Source organism: Cetorhinus maximus, chromosome 3, assembly GCF_964194155.1.
Source record: "Cetorhinus maximus chromosome 3, sCetMax3.hap1.1, whole genome shotgun sequence".
In the NCBI taxonomy this organism is placed as follows: domain Eukaryota; kingdom Metazoa; phylum Chordata; class Chondrichthyes; order Lamniformes; family Cetorhinidae; genus Cetorhinus; species Cetorhinus maximus.
In genome coordinates, this window is record NC_135881.1 from 140,442,022 (window position 1) to 140,464,015 (window position 21,994).

Below are 21,994 nucleotides of genomic sequence, written 5' to 3' on the forward strand. Positions count from 1 at the left end.
CATATCCTGTGAAAAGTGTAGAACAATGAAAATGTACCATCAGTATCATAATATTCTCCTTTTTCATGTAAAATAAATCTTTATTTATAAATGCAGAATTTTCATCCATACTGATGCACAATATTCATTTCGGAAAGTTAATTGCGGTATGGTGCAAGGCCGAAGGTTTGCCTAGGGCAACTACTACTCTTGCACTGGCCTTGCTATTCTCATCCAATGTCTCACAAATGTTCTTACCAACAAAGGCATTCTATAGAGATCAGGAGTAGAAAAACTATGTCCTCACCTATCCTGGTATTGTGATTGTAGCAACCCTATTGCCGTCCTGGCTGAGATCAGTTGATGCAGTACTGACTAGGAATGAAGCTTGAAATCTTTGGAATTATGTTACGACCTGTTCCTGGGCAAGGTTCCCCCATTTTGTTATGATCCCGGAAGATGTACCCCACATTGTTAAGCTACCAGGTGAGGAGGGATGAACTGGCTCTCCTTCTTTATTCAACTCCCTCAGTTGGTCACAACAAGGTTAATTTAAAACGAATCCCGTCCCTCATGGATAACTTTCCCAGTACAAATGTATTTATGTTTTAAAAGGAGCCAATTTAACCAGGCTTCCTTGAGTCAAAGAAAGTAAAGTTATTAGTTACTAAAACATGAGAAAAAATAATAAAAATGCAACACACATAAACACAGATAAGAAATAAGAAGTGAGTCTAGAAATAAAAGTTAAAAAAGATGTATACGAATCAGTCTTTTGGCTTGTCCGTGAGGAGTAGACGGCGAAACATTACGGCCATTAAATTGGGTGATTCCAGTAGAGCTGAGTTTGGCAGTTGAGCTGTGGGTCTGGAGATTCTTGGTTCTGCAGGTTAGCTGAAAGGAGTTGTCCTGTTTACTTTTTGGCTGTGGCTTTGCTGACTTGTGACTTGCCTCCAATAATCAGAGAGAAAGGACTTTTTTTTTACCTGCAACTGCAGGGATGCACAGTTGATTTTCTTCAGCTGTGACCTTCACAGCACACCCTTGCACATAAGACTTGGAGCACCAAAACTAGCACACACAGACCAGGGTTGCAGTTGGCTTTTAACCCTTTTTCTTGTGTATTCCTGGAAGGGAAAAAACAAACATGTCTTTCGCCAGATCTGCTTTCTTTTCAGTTCACAACATGTCCACAGTCTGGAATATAACTCAGGAGATTGCAATCAACCTTCATTATCTCCGGAACCACAGGAGATTACAGTTTAGTTTTTGCATTGCTTCTTTTCCTTTGAAGTGTCTCTGTCTGAAGTAGGCCTTGACGCCTTTTTAGGTACGACATTCCGTTCTCTGGACTAGTTGGTCAAGCGTAATCCACATAGGAATTTTCCAGCCAGTGATTACTTGACAGCCTAAACCAGCTTTTGCTTGTATGTCCTTTTTTTTAAAAGACACATCTTACTTAAAAATTCAATATGCCCGTAAGTAATTCGAGCTATGGCCCGCTGTCATACAATTAGGAAAGCTTATTTTGAACATTTAATAGAATCTCAGGAATGTGTTGCTTAAAATCTGAACCAAATCTTTGATGATGTTATTGTTCTTTAAATTTGTTGTGCAGGGGAATGGCATTTATGTGATTGGGAAGTTAATTCTACCAAGCAAACAAAGGAATGCACCAAAAGCAGATACCTTGCAGGTAATTTTGATACCACACCAATTTTATTTTTTTCTAAAACCAGTACGCTTTGTTTATTGCTTTAAGCATTCACAAGCGATTGAATTTTATTTGTTTTGTTCAAACAATTAGTTTAGGCATTGACAGAGTTTTGCATTGTGTGCTTGAATGGATGCAATCAATATTTAGTGTTTTCATTCCATTTGCCAGCTTCTAAATGGAGCACTGAACTACATTGATTTTCTAAGCCCTCTTGCTCAAATGAGGGTGAATGATGCTGATGGTATATGTCCAACCTGCTTACTGAAAATAAGGTTCCTTTCTTAGATTACAACAAAAAGTGACTGCCACATAATATTGCAACTTAATTTCTGTGGCTGATAAAATAGCTTTCTTGGAGCATGGATTTTTCAATAAAAATTAGGCCCAGTCATGTTTTTAGTTTTGTGTAACTATGACCAATATGAAATGCCTGGGAAAAATGCTGCAATTTGTCACTGTGTGTCTCAGAAAATAATTGGCTCTCTTTGTCATGTTATAATAACATCTGCCTTTTAAGTACTTTTATAGATTTCTACTGTGCATGTTTCAACCTATGTGTTATGTATGTTCATTTCATTAATATGTATATACTTACATATGATACTTATAAATTTTCATTACAGTGCTATGCATTTAGAGCTTTACGTTTTCTCTTCAGCATGGAAAGGAACAGACAATTGTTCAAAAGGTACAATATCCAATGTAATTGTCACCTACACGTTGGCATTACCTCTCTTGTTCATTATTCCAAGATTTCAGAAACTCCTTAAATAAGTTAAAGTATAAAGTACTGTACAGATTTTTAAATTTCTGATTTTCACCCCTATTCAGAGATGTGTCCTGTATCTGCTTGGTATTTTACTGTCGCACTGGACTGAGATCAACAACGTTGGGCTGAATTTTGCCGTCGGCGAGCGGGGGGCAGGGTCCGCTCGCCAATGCACAAAATGACGCAGGATGATGTCAGGGATTCCGCCCCATTTAAATTTTCAGGAAGGCGGGAGCACAGCAAAATCAGCTGCGGGCCCACTGACCTGTCAATGGCCAATTGAGGCCATTGACGGGATCATTAAAACAATTAAAGGACCTGCCCGTCCAACCTTAAGGTTGGCGGGCAGGCCAGGAGCCCCGGTGGGGAATAGAAAAAACATGAAACCTCATCCACCGGCGGGATGAGGTTTCATGTAGGGATTTTAAAAATTTAATTAAGTTTTGGTGTAGATTATGAACATGTCCCATCTAATGTGACATTGTCACATGAGGGGGACATGTTAAGGATTTTTTTTTCCTATATTTAATGTTTTTAGAATTGTCAGTGATCTCCCTGAGGCAGCACTTAGCCTCAGGGAGATGTGCGCTCTTTTGTGCAGCACTTAGCCTCAGGGAGATGAGTGCGCTTTTTCGTGCGCTTGCACGGAAGAGCGCACTCTCGGCTCAGGGATTCACCCCCCCACCGAAAGATCTTTTCTCTCGCTTTTGGTGAATCCCCCCCCCCCGCCCGCACAGGAAGCGCATAGCGCTTCCCGGTGGACGTCACACTGGGTGGGCCTTAATTGGCCCTCCCGCGTAAAATGGCAGCGGGGCCCGCTTCTCCGGCGGTGATCGGCTCCCTGCCCGCCGGAGATTGGGTCGGGCCCGCCCGCCCGCCCGGCAGGCAGAAAATTCTGCCCTTAGCTTTTCTTTAAATCAGTAGCACTATCAAGTAAGCTATAAAATCCAAATATGCAATTTATGCTGATGCCTTGTGCTACTCTGGATAATCTGCGAGAAGGTCTGTAACAACTGCCTGGAACTGACTTTCTTTGAGTGGAAAATGTACTGTTCTACTAAAACATGCTTTTAAATTATAAATTATGATTTTAAAGAAAAATTTCATTAACAGTGGTCTGATTATTTTTTAAAATTCACATACATTAATCTACGTGCACATAATTGATTTCCACTTCTTTGAACTTTACCAGTAAAAGTCAACTTTATTTTCCACAAAAACCCTATTGTTCACAATGTGCACTTTGTAGCTGGAGCAGTCGAGCAGGAGCCCTGTGTGATTTTCCACTTTTTACTCCTCCACCTCCAATCCCCACCTATTTTTATAAGAACATAAGAAATATGAGCAGGAGTAGGCCATTCGGCCCCTCAAGCCTGCCCCGCCATTCAATAAGACCTTGGCTGACCACCCCCAGGCCTCAACTCCTGTTTGATGCCAGCGCCTCATAACCCTCAACTCCCCAATATTTCAAAAATCTATCTACCTCCTCTTTAAATACTTCCAGTGATCTAGCCTCCACAACTCTCTGGGGTAGAGAATTTTACACATTCGCTACCCTCTGAGAGAAGAAATTCCTTCACATCTCAGTTTTAAATGAGTGTCCCCTTATTCTGTAACTATGTCCCTAGTTCGAGATTTCCTCACTAGTGGAAACATCTTCTCAACATCTACCCTGTCAAGCCCCCTCAGAATCTTGTACCTTTCAATAAGATCAACCCTCATTCATCTAAACTCTAATGAATAAAGACCTAACTGTTTAGCCATTCTTGATAAGTCAACCCCTTCATCCCAGGAATCAGCTTAGTGAATCTCTTTTGAACTGCCTCCAATGCCAATATATCCTTTCTTAAATATGGGGACCAAACCTGTACACAGTACACCAGGGCCAGAATTTCCTGGTTGGCGAGGTGGGGGTGGTGCAGGGCCCGCTCGCTGACATATGAAATGACACGGGATGACGTCAGGCAGAACTCCCGATGTCACCCCGCCCCATTTAAGTTTTCAGGTAGGCGGCGGCTCAGCAGAATCAGCTGTGCACCCGCTGACCTGTCAGTGGCCAATTGAGGCTATTGACAGAGTCATTAAAGTAATTAATGGACCTGCCTGTCCAACCTTAAGGTTGGCGGGCAGGCCAGGAGCCCTGGCGGGCATTAGAAAAAGCATGAAACCTCATCCACGGGCGGTATGACGTTTCATTTAGGTTTTAAAAAATGTAATTAAAGTGTATTTAAAAGTGATGGACATGTCCCAACTCATGTGACAGTGTCACATGAGGGGACATCAGGGAAATTTTTCTTTTCTATTTTTCAGATTTTTTACTGTAGAGCCGATCTTCCTGAGGCAGCACTTAGTCTCAGGGAGATGAGTGCGCTCTTTCGTGCGCTTGCGCAGAAGAGCGCACTCTCGGCTCAGGGATTCACCCCCCCTACCCACACAGGGAGCATATAGCACTTCCCTGCGGACGTCATGCTGGGCAGGCCTTAATTGGCCCGCCCACGTAAAATGGCGGCACGCCCCCAATCATGGGCGCCGATCAGAGGCGTGCCTCCGTATGCCTCCGCACTCCTGCTCTTAAACTTCCCACCCGACGGGGGGAAAATTCTGCCCCAGGTGCGGCCTCACCAACACCTTGTACAGTTGTAAAAAGACTTCCCTATTTTTAAACTCCAACCCCTTAGCAATACAGGCCAAAATTCCATTTGCCTTCTTAATTACTTGCTTCACCTGCATGCTAACTTTTTTCTGTTTCAGGCACAAGAACACCCAGATCCCTCTGTGCTGCACTTCTTTGGAGTCTCTCGCCATTTAAATAATAGTCTGTCTTTTGATTTTTCCAACCAAAGTGCATGACCTCACACTTTCCTACATTAAACTCCATCTGCCAAGTTTTTGCCCACTTACTCAACCTATCTATATCCCCTTGCAGATTCCTTATGCCCTCCCACCTATTTTTGTATTGTCAGCAAATGTTTTCAGCATTTATCACCCCTCATCTTCTGTTGTTGAACCACAGCAACAAACATGGCTGGACAATTTCTGAAAATCTGTTACAAGTCAAAGGTTGAATCTTGTCTCCCTTTCAGGCATTTCCAATTTCTGGCACTTCGTGTGGATGCCTGTGGGGCAGAAAAGCTGTAGGAATATCTACACTATTTGCACTAAGTTTCATAAATGTTATTGTCGTAATTGCTTCAAATTTGGGAATTTGAAAAAGTACATGGTACCATTCCCTCCAAGTTTCAATCGCTCACTCTCTCCCTCTTGTGATTGCCTCCCTCCTAGGCCTGCTGTGTGCAGAGCTTGCCTGGAAGTACAGGAAGTAGCACCAAAATCATTTGAATGAGGTGGGTAGACAAATTTTGTGTCTTACCCACCTCAATCTGAACAGGCGTAGGTACACTGCGGATCGTGGTTCAGCACCCAAAAATCAGTCCACATGAATTTTGGGTCCATTATCTCTCAGTTTAGCATGGCATTCCAATTGCTACCCTTTACCTCAATTGATAGTAGGTTTTGTGATGGAGTGGATAGCATCCCTCCCGCTGACCTAGAAGCTCAATGTTTAAGACCCACCCCCGGATTCGATGGCCAAGGAAGGTGCATTCATAATGCAGCAAACAGGTTGAGTATCAACCTGCAAATCCTTCCAACACATGCTATTGGCAAGCAGTAAGAATCGGAGAGATTCCTGGTCAGTCATCTGATGGAAAGAACATTTAAGCCTCGAACATCACTATCCATAGCTCCAGACTACAGCATGCATATAAAAGTATCTGGGCAGAATTTTACCCCGTCGGGGGGGCTGTATGGGGGCGAGCGCGGACCCAATCGGTGCCCCCAATCGGGTCCGCGCCGCCATTTTACGTGGGCGGGCCAATTAAGGCCTGCCCAGCGTGACGCACGCCCGGACGTGCTGAGTGGTCCCGGTGCAGCCGGGGGCGGGGGGGGGGGGCGGTTCCCTAAGTTGGGGCCTGCACTCTTTCGTGCACAGAGCTGCCTCAGGGAGATTAGTTTAAGTTTCAAAAATTTTAATAAAGAAAAAAAAAATTTTAAGACGTGTCCCGTCATGTGACAGTGTCACATGAGCTGGGACATGTCAATGAACTTTAATGAAAAAATTTATTTAATTTATAAACCCTTCATGAAACCTCATCCCGCCCGTGGATGAGGTTCCATGAAAAATGCGAAGGCCGCCTGGGCTCTTTGCCTGCCCGCCAACCTTAAGGTTGGACGGGCAGCTTTCTCAATAGGCTTAATTACTTCATTAATGGCCTTAGCAGGCCTTTGACAGTTCGGCGGGCACACAGCCGACTCGGCTGCACGCCTGCCGAGCTGAAAATCTAAATGAAGCGTGGTGACGTCGGGACGCTCGCACGACGTCACCCCACATAATTTTACACCTCGGCGAGCAAGCCCCGCCCCTGCTCGCCAAGCCGAAGATTCAGCCCTGTGTTACTACAGCAACTTGGACTCCCTCAGTGAACTGTAACACACCACCACCACCACCCCTTCAATTGATATGACATCACATACATTAGAGTAGATTAAGTATTTGCTACAGCAAGAATTTCCTAATATCTAACAATATATGAATGGGTTTTATTGATCATGTAAGAATAGTTGATATTTCTTTTTCTGTTCTCTAGGTTGTTTCACTTACTTAATGTCAACATTTTCATGATTGTTAATAGTGATTGACCCTCACTAATCAGACTTTTTGAATGCAGGTTATTTCCTCCTGACATGTTTGAGATGTTCATTGATGTTGGACATTATGCTCGTGACATTCGTACATATGAAAAGTTGGTAACTAAGTTGAACTCTTTAACTGTAAGTGAGGAACTCTAATTAGACTTATGTATTTTCAAAGTTCTGCTTTTCCACAGAAAGTTTGTAACCTGTCTTGCAATTTTGTGTCTAGTCTGATGAACTAAAACAAATCACTGAAAATATTGAAGGAGTTAACCAAAATAAAGCTCCAACAAAATTTATCGGTAATTATGCCATCTTAGACTATCTTGGGAGTGGAGCATTTGGGAATGTTTTTAAGGTAAGCCTTTCCTTTTATAGTTACATTTTATTAACTTTCTGCAACATACTTGTTAAATGTATATTTTAGGTCTCTTCTTCATTTCACAGGTTAGGAAATACAGTGGACAGAATCTGCTAGCGATGAAAGAAGTTAATTTGCACAATCCAGCTTTTGGAAAAGACAAAAAAGACCGGGACAGCAGTGTAGAGAAAATTGTGTCTGAACTAACAATAATTAGGGAACAGGTGCATTTTCTTGACTTTTTTAAAAAAATGTCTGTTTTTGTTTCATACATACAGTACATTGTAAAAATATTAGTGATGGTCATTTTCAATGAGCTCTGTGTTTGTAATAGTTGGAGAATGTCTAGCAAATGGATGTTAATTCATTTTGCTGTTTCTAGTAAACACAAAGGGCAGGATCTTTAGGGTGGGGCCCGCTCGCCGACGCATAACATGACACGGGATGATGTCGGATGGAACTCCCGACGTCACCCCACGTCATTTCCATTTTCAGGTCAGCGGGGGTGGGGGGTGGGGGGGGGGTGGGGGTGCAGCTGAATCAGCTGCGCGCCCACCGACCTGTCAATGGCCTATTGAAGCCATTTAAAAAGTCATCAGCCTAATTAATGGACCTGCCCATCCAACCTTAGGGTTGGCGGACAGACCAGGAGCCCTGGTAAGCTTCAGAAAAAGCATGAAACCTCATCCATGGGCAGAATGAGGTTTCATGAGGGTTTTTAAATTTTTAGTAAAGGTTTGAGTTTAAGTGATGGACATGTCCCAACTTGTGACAGTGTCACATGAGGGGACATGTGAGGGAAATTTTTTAAACATTTACGTTCAAAGTTTTAATTCTGAGCCGATCTCCCTGAGGCAGCACTTAGCCTCAGGGAGATGAATGCGCTCTTTCATGCACATGCATGAAAGAGCGTACTCTCGGCTCAGGGAATCCCCCCCCCCCCCCCCCCCCCCGCCGCCCGCACAGGGAGGGCTTAGCGCTTCTGTGCGGATGTCACGCTGGGCAGGCCTTAATTGGCCGGCCTATGTAAAATATTGGCACACCCCCGATTGGGGACGCCGATTGAAGGCGCGCCTGCCCACACCCGCTCCTGCATTTCCCCCCCAACGGGATGAAAATTCTTCCCACAGAGCATTACATCAATTAAATTATCACAAGTGTAAAGGGCAATATTTGTTTCATGCTTTTAAATTATTATTCTCTTTTATAATTCGTTCGTGGGATGTGAATATTGTTGACACGGCCAATTTATTGCCAGTCCTCGGTTTCCCTTGAGAAGGTGGTCATAAGCTGCCTTCTTGAACTGCTGCAATCTGTATGGTGAAGGTACTCCCACAACACTATTTAGATAAGGAGTTCCAGGATTATTACCCAGTATTGATGAAGGAATAGCAATATAGATTCAAGTCTGGAATATGACATGGTTTGGAACCTGGAGATGGTGATGTTCCCATGTGCCTGCTGCCCTTGTTCTTTTAGGTGGTAGAGGTAGCAGACTTGGGTGGTGGTGTTGAAGAAATTTTGGTGAATTGCTGCAGTGCACCTTGTAGATGGTACACACTGCAGCCATGATGCATCAGCAGTGGAGGGAATGAATGTTAAGTTGGTGTATGAGGTGCTCATCAAGTGGGCTGCTTTGTCATGGAAGGTGTTGAGCTTCTTGAGTGTTGATGGAGCTCAACTCATCCAGGCAAGTGAGGAGTATTGTATCACAGTCCTGGCTTAAGTATTGTATGTGGTGGAAAGGCTTTGGGGAGTAAGGAGGTGAGTCACTTGCCACCAAATACACAGTTTCTGGCTTGTTGCAGCCATAATATTTATGTGGTTGGTACAGTTAAGTTTCTGGTGACCCAGGATGTCAATAATGGGAGATTCGACGACAGTAATGGCGTTGAATGTCAAGGGAGATTGTTAGACTCTATAATATACATGTGGTAATTGGCCAGATTGGATTTATCCTGCTTTTTTGTGGACAAAACATAAATGGGTAATTTTCCACTCTGTTGACTAGATGCCAGCGTTGTAGCTGTACTGGACAGCTTGGTTAGAGGCACAGCTAGTTCTAGAGCATGGATCTTCAGCCCTATGCACCGATTGTTGTTTGGGCCTATAATTTTTTGCTGTATCCGGTGCATTCAATAATTTTTAGATATCATGTGAGCTGAATCAAATTGGCGAATACTCATGAGGAGGCCAGAATGGATTATCCAATCAGCATTTCTGACTGAAGAAAGTTGTGAGCACTTCAGCCTTCTCTTTTGCACACTCGTGCTGGGCTCTGCCATCACTGAGGATGGGGATATTCCTTCCTTGTATCTTTGTGTTGAATATGTTTGGACAAAAATGTTTCTATGATACATAATAATCTTTATTGTTGCCTGTGAGCTGCAAGCTTCCCCTAGTATCAGGTAAAAGAGCAAAATGGTTGCATATTAACATTCTAAACCATGGACCAAAGTGGATACTGAAAATTCAGTCAGTACTTGTATATTTTAAAATGAAACTTGAGCCGAATTTTGCCGTCGGCGAGCAGGGTGCGGGGCCTGCTCACCGACGCACAAAATGACGCGGGATGACATCGGGGGAAACCCCCGACATCATCCTGCCCCATTTAAACCTTCAAGAAGGTGGGCCGTCAGCAAAATCAGCTGCAGGCCCGCCGACCTGTCAATGGTCAATTGAGGCCATTAGCAGGATCATTAAAACAATTAAAGGACCTGCCCGTCCAACCTTAAGGTTGGTGGGCAGGCCAGGACCCCCAGCGGGGAATAGAAAAAACATGAAACACCGGCGGGATGAGGTTTCATGTAGGGATTTAAAAAATTTAATAAAGTTTTAGTGTACATTATGAACATGACCCATCTCATGTGACATTGTCACATGAGGGGGACATGTTAAGGACTTTCTTTCTATTTTTAATGTTTTAGAACTGTCAGCGATCTCCCTGAGGCAGCACTTAGCCTCAGGGAGATGTGCGCTCCTTCGTGTGCATGCGCGAAAGAGCGCACTCACTTTTGGGGAATGCCCCCCTGCCCGCACAGGAAGTGCGTAGCGCTTCCTGGCGGACGTCATGCTGGGCGGGCCTTAATTGTCCCGCCCACATAAAATGGCGGCGGGGCCCGCTTCTCCTGCAGGGATCGGCTCCTCACCCGCCGGAGATTGAGTTGGGCCTGCCCGCCCGGAAGGCAGAAAATTCTGCCCCTTGTTTCTGGAAGTTGTACAGAGTTTAGTTACATGGGGCAGAATTTTCTGCCTTTCAGGCGGGCGGGCCCGACCCAATCACTGGCGGGTGGGGAGCTGATCCCCGCCGCCATTTTACGTGGGCAGGCCAGTTAAGGTCCGCCCAGTGTGACGTCCACCGGGAAGCACTATGTGCTTCCTGTGCGGGCGGGGGGGGAGGGGGTTGTTCCCCAAAAGCGAGAGTGCGCCCTTTCGCGCATGCGCACGAAAGAGCGCACATCTCCCTGAGGCTAAGTGCTGCCTCAGGGAGATCGCTGACAGTTCTAAAAACATTAAAAATAGAAAAAAGTCCTGCAAAAAGTTCAATGATCCCTAACAAGTGGTCAAAGCTAGTGAATGCATCTTTAAATGCCATATTCCAGCAACTACACCACCAGCCTCAGACACTACTCAATGCAGCACATCCCCATCACTCACCTGCTAAGAATCTCTGCCAATCCGGACTAATACCTAACTTTCATAACTTCACCTCACCCTCACACACTTAGCACTGCAGCAAGCCTCACATCTACATCTCACGGTTTGCAAACACTGCCAGTTATTTAACTACGACAGCCACATCACTGAAACAGATTCTACCACACTCAATGACACACTTCCTTCTCTCTTGCAGGACAAGGTGGTGCACAACCTTGTTGAGTGGCTTTGTGCTTCACCTGCCTGACTTAAAGCTAGCCTGTCTCTTAAAGTGGAGGTGCATTTTGGCTGAAGTAGTTGTTGGAAGTTATTGTACACAACTGGAGACAGCAGGTGCTAACCAGTGGTGGGCAAGCATGGCTGCATGTCCTTACCCTCATGTAGGAGACAGTGGCTGCCGTCTTTGGAATAGCCATTTCTGAGATTTTGGCCGGCAATGCGCTGGAACAAAGACAATTATGATATTCTCATACTTAATCCTCTTCCTCACATCCCAATTCACCCTCAACCCACAATCCTCTCAGATTTAGAAACTACAGACAGAGTAATCTCTTACGTTACCCGCTATCCTTCCCTAACCAACACGTTATCTTTCTGCCTTTCTCCTTTCAGATTTCTAACAACTAGAACCTCTCCAGATAGTGATGGAGAGACATAGGTGGAAGACAGTGATAATGAAGAAACTATTTCGCTCAACTACACATGTGCAGCTACCAGCTCAGATCTGACACCGCTCGTACTTGAGCGGATATATATAGGTGGTGAGATACTTGTAGTCAGGTCAGAAGGCAAGAGTAGCACAAGTGCCAGCTCCCTGCAGAGCAAGGTCAGTCATGAGTTCTGCTGCAGTGTATTCAGATGAGCACTTTGACGGAGCAGGCTGCAGAAAAAGATTGATGAGTACGCACAATGCAATGCAGTGCATTGGCAGGCCTGCCAGAAAGCCTGTGGGCAATATTAAGGAGCGTAGAGGAGTCTGGATGGACTTTGCAATGGCTTTGCATGGAACTTGGTGCCTATTCTTTCCAGCATGGAAGTGGCTGTCAACTTCATTAGCAAACTTGTGGACCTGCAGAATCTGGTGGGCGATGTCTCAGCTTCCATTGCAGCACAACAGAAGCCACCCAACGTCTTGAGTACTGCAATAGGAGCTCTGACTTCTGTCATGCAAAGTCAACTTGATGCCATGCAAACCTAGACTGTTGCCATGACGACTGCATATACTTGAAAGGATTTGCAGGGTATCAAAGCAGCCCAACAATCTGCCTTCCAGCAGATTACCAGGATTGCTTAGGCATTCAACATCTCAGCACTGCCAATCCTCCAGTGCCGTTTCTGTTGCATATTAGCTGACCAGCCCACCCTGTGCCACACATGCCAAGATGGTGGAGTTTGAAGCTGCATCTTTTAGGCTGAGAACTCTCGAGGTCATTGTCCAAGACCATCTACAGTTCCCCCCACTGAAAGTCAGCAGCCTTCCCCTGCTATGCTGCAACATCAGGGAAGCACTGCATAGCAGTACAAGAATGAGCAAAGGCACACCTTGCCTAGTTGACCCTGCAAAGTCCTCCTACTAACATCTGGAGACTTCTGTCAAAATTTGGAGAACTGTCCCACAGACCAGTCAAGCAACAGCCTGACATAGTCTCACTCACTGAATCATACTTTACAGCCAGTCCCCGACACCTCCATCACCGTCCCTGGGTATGTCCTGTTCCACCAAAAGATCAGACCTACCAGAGGTGGCAGCTCAGTAGTATACTGTCAGGAGGGAGTAGCCCTGGGAGTCCTCAATATTGACTCCTGACTCCATGAAATCTCATGGCATCAGGTCAAACATGGGCAAGGAAAATCCCTGCTGATTACCAAGTACCACCCTCCCTCAGATGATAAATCAGTACTGCTCCAATTGAAAACCACTTTAAAGAAGCATGGAAGGGCACAAGGTTACAGAATGTACTCTGGGCGGGAAAAATTCAATGTCCATCACCAAGAGAGGCTCAGTAGCACCATTGGCTGAGTTGGCAGAGTCCTAAAGGTCATAGCTGCTGGACTGTGCCTGTGGCAGGCGGCAAGGGAACCAATAAGGCAGAGAAACCTACTTGACCTCATACTCAAAAAAATTACCTGACGCAGATGTCTATGACATTATTGGTAGGAGTGACCAGCACACAATCCTTGTGAAGACAAAGTCCCATCTTTACGCTGAGCATACTGTCCATTGTGTGGTGTGGCACTGTCACTGTTTTAAATTGGGTTGATTCTGAACAGATCTAGCAGCTAAACTTGGACATCCATGAGGTGCTATGGGCCATCAGCAGTAGCAGAATTATATTCAACCATAACCTATAACCTTATGGCCCAGCATATACCTCACTCTATCATTATCATCAAGCCATTGGATCAAACCTGCTTTAATGAAATGTGCAGGAGAGCATGCCAGGCAGCAGCATGCGTTGGACCGAGCTAAGCAATCCTATAACCAGTGGATTGGATCCAAACTCCGCAGCCCTGCCATATCCAGTCATGAATGGTGTTGGACAATTAAACAACCCACTGGAAGAAGAGGCTCCACAAATATTTCCATCCTCAATGATGCGGGAGCCCAGCACATCAATTGCAAAAGACAAAGCTGAAGTATTTGCGCCCATCTTCAACCGAAAGTGCAGAATGGGTGATCCATCTCAGCCTCCTCCTGAGGTTCATAACATCATAGATGCAGGTCTTCAGCCAATTCAATTCACTCATGATATCAAGAAATGGCTGAAGGCATTGGATACTGCAAGGCCAAGGGGCCTGAAAACCTTCCGACAAAAGTACTGAAGACTTGTGCTCCAGAACTAGCCATGCCCCTATCCAAGCTGTTCCAATGAAGTTACAACAGCAGCATCTATCTGACAATGTGCAAAATTGTCCACGTATGCCCTGTCCACAAGTAACAGGGAAAATCCAATCTGGTCAGTTATCTCCCCATCAGTCTACACTGATGATCAGCAAAGTGATGGCAGGTGTCCTTGACTGTGATATCAAGCAGCCCTTCAGAGCAATAACCTGCTCACTGACACTCAGTTTGGGTTCTGCCAGGGCCACTCAGCTTCTGACCCCATTACAGCCTTGGTCCAAATATGGTCTAAAGAGCTGAACTCAAGAAATGAGGTGAGAGTGACTGCCCTTGACTTCAAGGCAGCATTTGACCGTGTATGGCATCAAGGAACCCTAACAAAACTGTAGGTAATAGGAATCAGGAGGAAAACTCTCCGCTGGTTAAAATCATACCTAGCACAAAGGAAGATGGCTATGGTTGTTGAAGGTCAATCATCTCAGTCCCAGGACGTCGCTGCAGGAATTACTCAGGGTAGTGTCTTGGTCCAAACATCTTCAGCTGCTTCAACAGTGACCTTCCCTCCATCATATAGTCAGAAATAGAGAGATTCATTGAAGATTTCATGTGTTCAACAGCATTTGCAACAGCTCAGATACTGACGTAGTCCATGTCCATATCCAGCAAGACCTGGACAACAATCAGGCTTGAGCTGTTAAGTGGCAAGTAACATTTCCCCACGCAAGTGCCAGGCAATGACCATCTACAACAAGAGAATTTAACCATCTCCCCTTGACATTCAAGGCATTACCATCACTAAATTCCCCATCATCAAAATGCTGGGGGTTACTGTTCACCAGAAACTTCACTGGAGCAGCCATATGTATACTGCAGCTACAAGAGCAGGTCAGAAGCTAGGAAATCTGTGGCAAGTTAACTCACCACCTGACTCCCTAAAGCCAGTCCCTACAAGTCACAAATTAGGAATCTGGCTGGATGAGTGTGGCTTCGACCACACTCAAGAAGCTCAACACCATCCCGAACAAAAAAGCCCACCACCACCATAAACATTCACTTCCTCCACCACTAGCACACTGGCAGCAGTGTGTACCATATTCAAGATGCACTGCAGCAACTCACCAAACCTCCTTCCACAGCCCCTTTCTATACCCATGACCTCTACCACCTGAAGGACAAGGGCAGCAAACACATGGGAGTAGCACCACTTAAAGGTTCCTCTCTAAGTCACACACCACCCTGAGTTCCAACTATATCGCCATTGCTTCACTGTTGCTGGGCCAAAACACTCAAACTCCCTTCGTAACAGTGCTGTGGGTGTACTTACTTACCATAGATGGACTGTAGTGATTCAAGAAGGTGGCTTACCACCATCTTCTCAAGGGCAAATAGGGATGAGCAATAAGTGCTGGCCTTGCCAGCAATGCTCATGTCCAATGAAAGTAAGAAAAACCCACCATCCTATTCACTGAACGTTATAGAATGCCAGTCCCTAAGCTGATGTTGGCTAGTGTAAGGTCTTGTTCACGTCGTCTTTTCTTTGAAGGCTGTGCGGAGCTTCTGGACTTGAAATGGGATAATGATTAACATATATTGGCATGGGTAAATGGAGACAGATGAGGGGTTTCTGAAAGCAGTGTCAATTTATCATCCATAGCATGTGAGGGTGAGATTTAATTGAGAAGGGAATGAGAGGAAACCTTGCAGGAGTTGTCCTCCAACTTTGCCAGATCCCACACCCCTGGTGTGGCCCTGACATAAAAAATCCTAAGGCACTATTCAAAGAAAAGCTGGGTGTCATCCTGTACAACATTTAACTCTCAACGAACACCATCAGAAACACGTAAACTGATCATTTATATCATTGCTGTTTGTGAGACCTTGCTATGTGCCGGTTGCCTGCTAAAAAGTGAAGAATATCATTGACTGTGAAGCATGTGGAACGTTCTGAGGTTGTGAAAGCCACTATATAAATGCAAGTTGTTTCTTTGCTGCAGAATGTAATCCTAAATCTGAAATCTGTCCTTGTCACAGAACTGATTTTAGATCCAATTGCTTTTGATGACAATGACCATAGATCAAATGTTACACAAGTAAACAAACAAACCAATTACAGAAAATTTAAATATATTTCAGATTGTATAAAAGAGTGATTGATATTTATTTGAATAAATATCTGCCTTTGTAATGTTTGCATTTTAATAACTTCACTGTTAAGAGTAACACCGCATTTGAAGTTTATAACAAAGAGCATGACAGAATAATAGTGCACTGGGCTCATCAGAAATAATTTTTAAGATAGTTTATTTGAGAACAATCCCCTTTAATGCAAGACATTTATTTTTTGCAGCTCCATCATCCAAATGTAGTGAGATATTACAAGACTTTTATAGAAAGTAAGTACATTTTTGCATATAAAAGCAAAAAGACTAGCATAAGAATGTACTTATTTGTGTAGAAAATTCCATTACATATTCATAGTGTTTGATTATAATGTACGTGAACCCCAGAAATTTAACTAGTGTATTTGCATCTAAATCTGTAGTGGCCCTGTAAATTATAAATAATGGACTATTGTTCTTTCACATAATTTATATTCCTGACCTGAAGGTGGAGATTACCCTGGGAAAACTGCGAATATATAACTTTGTGACATGCTCCTTTTTGTTATTTAATGAAGCAGCACTATTACTATTTTAACTGTAATTTTTACATTGTCTTTTTAATAATGTAATAATCCAATAATCAACTTGGTAGGCTTTCAGTGAAGTCAATCTGCATTAAAAATAGACTTTATAACACTGAACAACAAATATAATCAAATAGAATATAAGCCAAATGATATTTCATTAGAAGAGAGAGAACAGCCATGGAAGATTCACTATTAAACATGAATATCCATTAGGTATGGTGCTGAACTCGGAGTTTTCAAGGATAAATATTGCCACCATGTGGCAAACAGTGCATGCAGCCTCATCATAAACCTTCAAAATGGTACTTGTTTTATTTCCCTTGAAAGGATGAAAGCTTGAGGAAAAGTGTTGGTATTCAAACTCAGGATCTCCTGGTTTCTGGTTTTCACTTAAACCCAGTTAAACTAAGTTACCTAGTGCTTAGAATGCGATGTATGTTGCTGCACTATAGCAACATTTCAGGTACACATGATCCTAACAAACATTGAAGTTTATTGTCACAGTCTTATATATTTCCACCTGCCTATTAAATATACGTATGATAATTTACTGTAGGAATCAACACATTTTCTTTCATTTTCCTTTGTTTTGCCAATTTTCTCACCATAACCCTACATAAAGGTTTTGTAAGACTGCAGATACGTTTCTGGCATTTTTTTTACAGAAGGTTAAATAAGGGTCACTCAGTACTTATATCAAAAGGTATCATCATATTTTGCTGATCTTTGTAGATGATCGATTGTATATAGTTATGGAACTGATCGAAGGAGCACCCCTTGGTGAGCACTTTAATTCCCTCAAGGAAAAGCAACAAGAGTTTACAGAAGAAAGAATATGGAATATATTTATACAAGTAAGTACCTTTAATGCTCTTTATACATTGCAATGATCTTAGCCCTGAAATTGAGGGTGCATTGGAGATTCGTTGGATATTTATTTACAAAACTAACAAATGTGATTCTGATATTATGTTTTGTACAATGAATTTAATTCATTTTTCTAATATTTATCTTTGGTAAATTTTCTGTTTCTACTGCAATTTAGATTTATGCTAATATTTTCAGTTATGCTCACCAATTGTAATGATATGTTATTTACTGCTATTGCAAATCAATCAAATTTACAAGTGACAGTAATAGAGATCTGATAATTTTATATTAACTTTTAAAATACTACATGATGGACGTTGGGTTAAAAATGCCATTCAGTCTTGCCAAGAACTGCTTAGTTAGCTTACCTGTAAACAGAAAATGTTGGAAATACTTAGCAGGTCTGGCAGCATCTGTGGAGAAAAAATCCGAGTTAACTTTTCAGAATGGTGACCTTTCACCAAAACTGTCCTGACGAAAGGTCATAGACATAAAATGTTGGGCCTGATATTAACTTGGAGATGCTTTGGCACTGCGAGGTTCAAAATTGTATTGCAAACCCAAAGTAAATTCAATGTGCCTGTCTATGGCTTCTTAACACAGCCACCACAATATAAATTTATTTCCAGGTTTGGTGTCATTTTTGCAGCAGCATGCACGATATGGACCCACATGATGCGATCTCAACTCCAATACTTAAAGGGCCATTCCAGAGATATAATTTGCAGGAGCTTTGAGTTGAAAACAACAGAGAAATAATTTTTAGTTTGGAATTCAGGTGATCAAAGGCTGCGCCCTGCTTTAGTGGTGTCTCACTTGATGTGCTGTGAGGAAGCAAAGAGAGATGTACTTATCTTGCAACAAGAGGACAACATCTGCTGCTGACAAAGAAGTGAAGGCTAGTGAAGGCCAGGAGGCCTGCAGCAGGGGCATTGTGTCACACTTCAGAATTCAGTGCAGCAAGCATTTTAATGGCCTAACTAGAACAGGAAAGGTGAGTGCAGTTGCACATTAACTTAAACCCATGCTGTGAAGATCATTCCACATCCTCCCTCTGCTTTATTATCCTGACTGTATCACACCCACTTATCTTGTATGTGTCCCCATCAGTCTCTTTCGATACACTTCCTCACATCCCAGTCTATCCATCCACCACTGGTACTCACCCTCATTCCTGTGCAATTTCACATCTTTCCCCCATTGTCACCATCATCAAATGCATTGTATTCATCGAGTGAAAACATTCCATTACAGTCATAGCATTTCAGGAGAAGAGAGCATAAAACTTGAGAGGGAGAGATCCAGAGAACTGACGAGAAACTGTAGAGGAAGAGACTCTGTGGAGATCAGTGGTATTTCATTGCCCCTGGCCATGAGAGATGGGAAGCTCTCACTTACCTAGTTGCACAATTAAATGTCATACAGCACTTGGTTATGTTAACTTGGTTTTGACAGCGAATGGAATATGACTATCTTCATAATGATAAGTTGCAACATTCTTACCTTGCAGTGCTAATTCATGTATTTGAACTCTACCAGGGCCTTCAGCATGCAGCATTAGTCAGTGGACATTGCAGACAAAAATTCCTCAGAAGAACTGATTCATTCTGAGGCTGCAAGACTCATGCTTATGCTGGGACCAGTAAGGCAGGTAGTTGGGTTTTCACCTGAAGATTCACATTTCACAAGTGAGCAAGAGCAGATGGTGGTGGCAGGGACTGGAATACAGAATCCACATCGGAGTGCACAGTCCTCTATAAGCTCTGCTCAGCTGGGCACAGCTGCTGTATCCCAGGAGCCATCAGTGAAAAGGATAATTGTTGAGCAGCAGTAGTAGAGATGATGCTATGTACTGAGGTATGTCCCAAGCACACTGATCATGATTGCAAAAAGAATGCAGAAGTCCACCTCAAGATGTGTGTGTTGATCCTGCATTGAGATAATGCTGTCCTACATGGACACAGAGGGATCTGGGTGTCTTAGTGCATGAATTGCAAAAGGCTAGTATGCAGGTACAGCAAGTAGTTAGGAAGGCTAATACAATGTTATCATGTATAACAAGGGGAATTGAATATGAAAGTAGGGAGGTTATGCTTCATTTAAACAGAGCACTAGTGAGACCACATCTGGAGTACTGTGTACAGTATTGGTCACCATATTTAAGGAAGGATGTAACTGCGTTGGAAGCAGTTCAGAGAAGGTTTACCAGACTATTATCTGGAATGGGTGGGTTGTCTTATGAGGAAAGGTTGGACAGGCTAGGCTTGTATCGCTGGAGTTTAGAAGAGTAAGAGGTGACTTGATTGAAACATATAAGATTCTGAGGGGACTTGACAGGGTGGGTGTGGAGAGGATGTTTTCTCTTGTGGGAGAGTCTAGAACAAGGGTTACTGTTTAAAAATAAGGGGTCACCCATTTAAAATGGAGGTGAGGCGGAATTTTTTCTCTCAGACGGTTGAGAGTCTTTGGAACTCTCTTCCTGAAAAGGCGGTGGAAGCAGACTCTTTAAATATTTTTAAGGCAGAGGTGTACAGATTCAAGCAAGGGGGTGATAGGTTATCGGGAGTAGGTTGGATGCAAATTTAAGGTTACTATCAGATCAACCATGATCTTATTAAATGGTGGAGCAGGCTCAAGAGGCCAAATGACCTACTCCTGCTCCTCGTTGATCTGTTCGTATGGATTAATTGGCCAACTCTGTTGAGTATCAAATGTGGTGATCCTATGAGTCTATAGGAACATAGGACTTAAGAGTAGGCCATTTGGCCTTTGAAGCTTGCTCCGCCATTTGATAATATGATGGTTGTGGTTTCAACTGCACTTTCCTGTCTAGCCCCCCCAATAACCCTTGACTCCCTTGTCTATCATGCAGGCCTTAAGCACAGCCACACAGACTCTGGATGCCAACATGCCAGGTGCCTTAAATAGGATGACCGATGCTTTAGCCTTAACCTTACAGCACCACACTGATCTGCACCAAAGTGTTCTCCAGCAGATGATAGCAGTGAAATGCAGCTGAGCCATGAAAAGCATGTTAGAGACAACAAATTTACATTCCTTTAAGCCAATAAAAGCCCACAGTCCAACTTTGGCTAACCAGATGAGTTAAGGATAATATTAGATCAAAGGAAGAGGCTTATATTGTTGCCAGAAAGAGTAGTGAGACTGAAGATTGGGAGGACTTTAGAATTCAGGAAAGGAGGACCAAGAAATTGATAAGGAAAGAGAACATGGGAGTAAACTGTATACATTTCTATAGATATGAAAATAGGAAGAGATCAGTGAAAGTTTTTTGAGGGTGTAGCTAGTAAGATGGATAAGAGGGAACCAGCAAATGAAATGCATTTGGGTTTTCAAAAAGCATTCGATCAGGTGCCACACAAGAGATTATTACACTAAATTAGGATTGGGAGTAATATATTAGCATGAATTGAGTATTGGTTAATTGACAGAAAACAGAGAGTAGGAATAAATGAGACATGTTCGGCTTCAAGGTTGCAATTAGTGGGATACCGCAAGGATCAGTACTTTGACTTAGCTATTTACAATCTATATTCATGACTTAAATGAGTGGATTTAGGGTAATGTATGGAGGATTGCTGATGATACAAGGTTAACTGGGAAAGTAAGCAGTGCAGGAGGATGCAAAGAGGCTGCAGAGTGATATAGACAGGCTTGGTAAATGGGCAAGAATATTTCAGTTGGAATACAATGTGGTGAAGTATGAAGTTATCCGCTTTGGTGGGAAAAGTTCAAAAAGCAGAATATTTTTTGAATGGTAACATGCTTAGAAATATTTGCATTCAGAGACACCCTGCATTCAGAGTGTCCTTGTATATGCATCACATAAAGTTAACATGCAGATATAGTGGCAATTAGGAAGGCAAGTGGTATGTTAGCCTATGTTGCATAAGGATTGGAGTATAAGAGCAAAGAGGTCTTACTATAATTGTGCGGGGCAATGATGAGACCACACCTGGAATCCTCTGTGCACATTTAGTCTCCTTACCTAAGGAAGGACATACTTGCTCTAGAAAGAGTACAACAAATGCTTACTAGACTGGTTCCTGGGATGAGGGTATTGTTCTACAAGAAGAGATTGAGTAGACTAGGCCTATATTGTCTGGAGTTTAGGAAAATAAGAGGTGATCTAATTGAAGCTTACAAAATTCTTAAGGGCTTGATAGGGTAGATGCTGAGAAAATGTTTCCCCTTGCAGGGAATTTTAGAGCACATTGTCACAATCTCCGATTAGGGGGTTGGCCATTTAGGACTGAGATGAGGAGAAGTTTCATTGGCATTCTCAACCCCAAAGAGCTGTGGATGTTCAGTTGTTGAGCATATTCAAGACAAAGGTTGATAGATGTTAAGGGATATGGGGGTGGTGCATGATCTTGTTGAATGGTGGAGCAGGCCCG

General features: G+C 43.2%; 1 protein-coding gene across 1 annotated transcript in view; it reads left to right on the forward strand.

The window, feature by feature from the left end:
• The window catches only part of nek10 (NIMA-related kinase 10), a 348,724-nt gene that overhangs the window by 93,730 nt on the left and 233,000 nt on the right, over positions 1–21,994 (forward strand). The window contains exons 12-18 of the mRNA XM_078535698.1: positions 1,598–1,675; positions 2,320–2,384; positions 7,193–7,295; positions 7,387–7,515; positions 7,605–7,742; positions 16,365–16,410; positions 17,439–17,560. Coding sequence (XP_078391824.1) covers positions 1,598–1,675; positions 2,320–2,384; positions 7,193–7,295; positions 7,387–7,515; positions 7,605–7,742; positions 16,365–16,410; positions 17,439–17,560 — 681 coding nt within the window. The remainder of the gene's footprint in view (positions 1–1,597; positions 1,676–2,319; positions 2,385–7,192; positions 7,296–7,386; positions 7,516–7,604; positions 7,743–16,364; positions 16,411–17,438; positions 17,561–21,994) is intronic.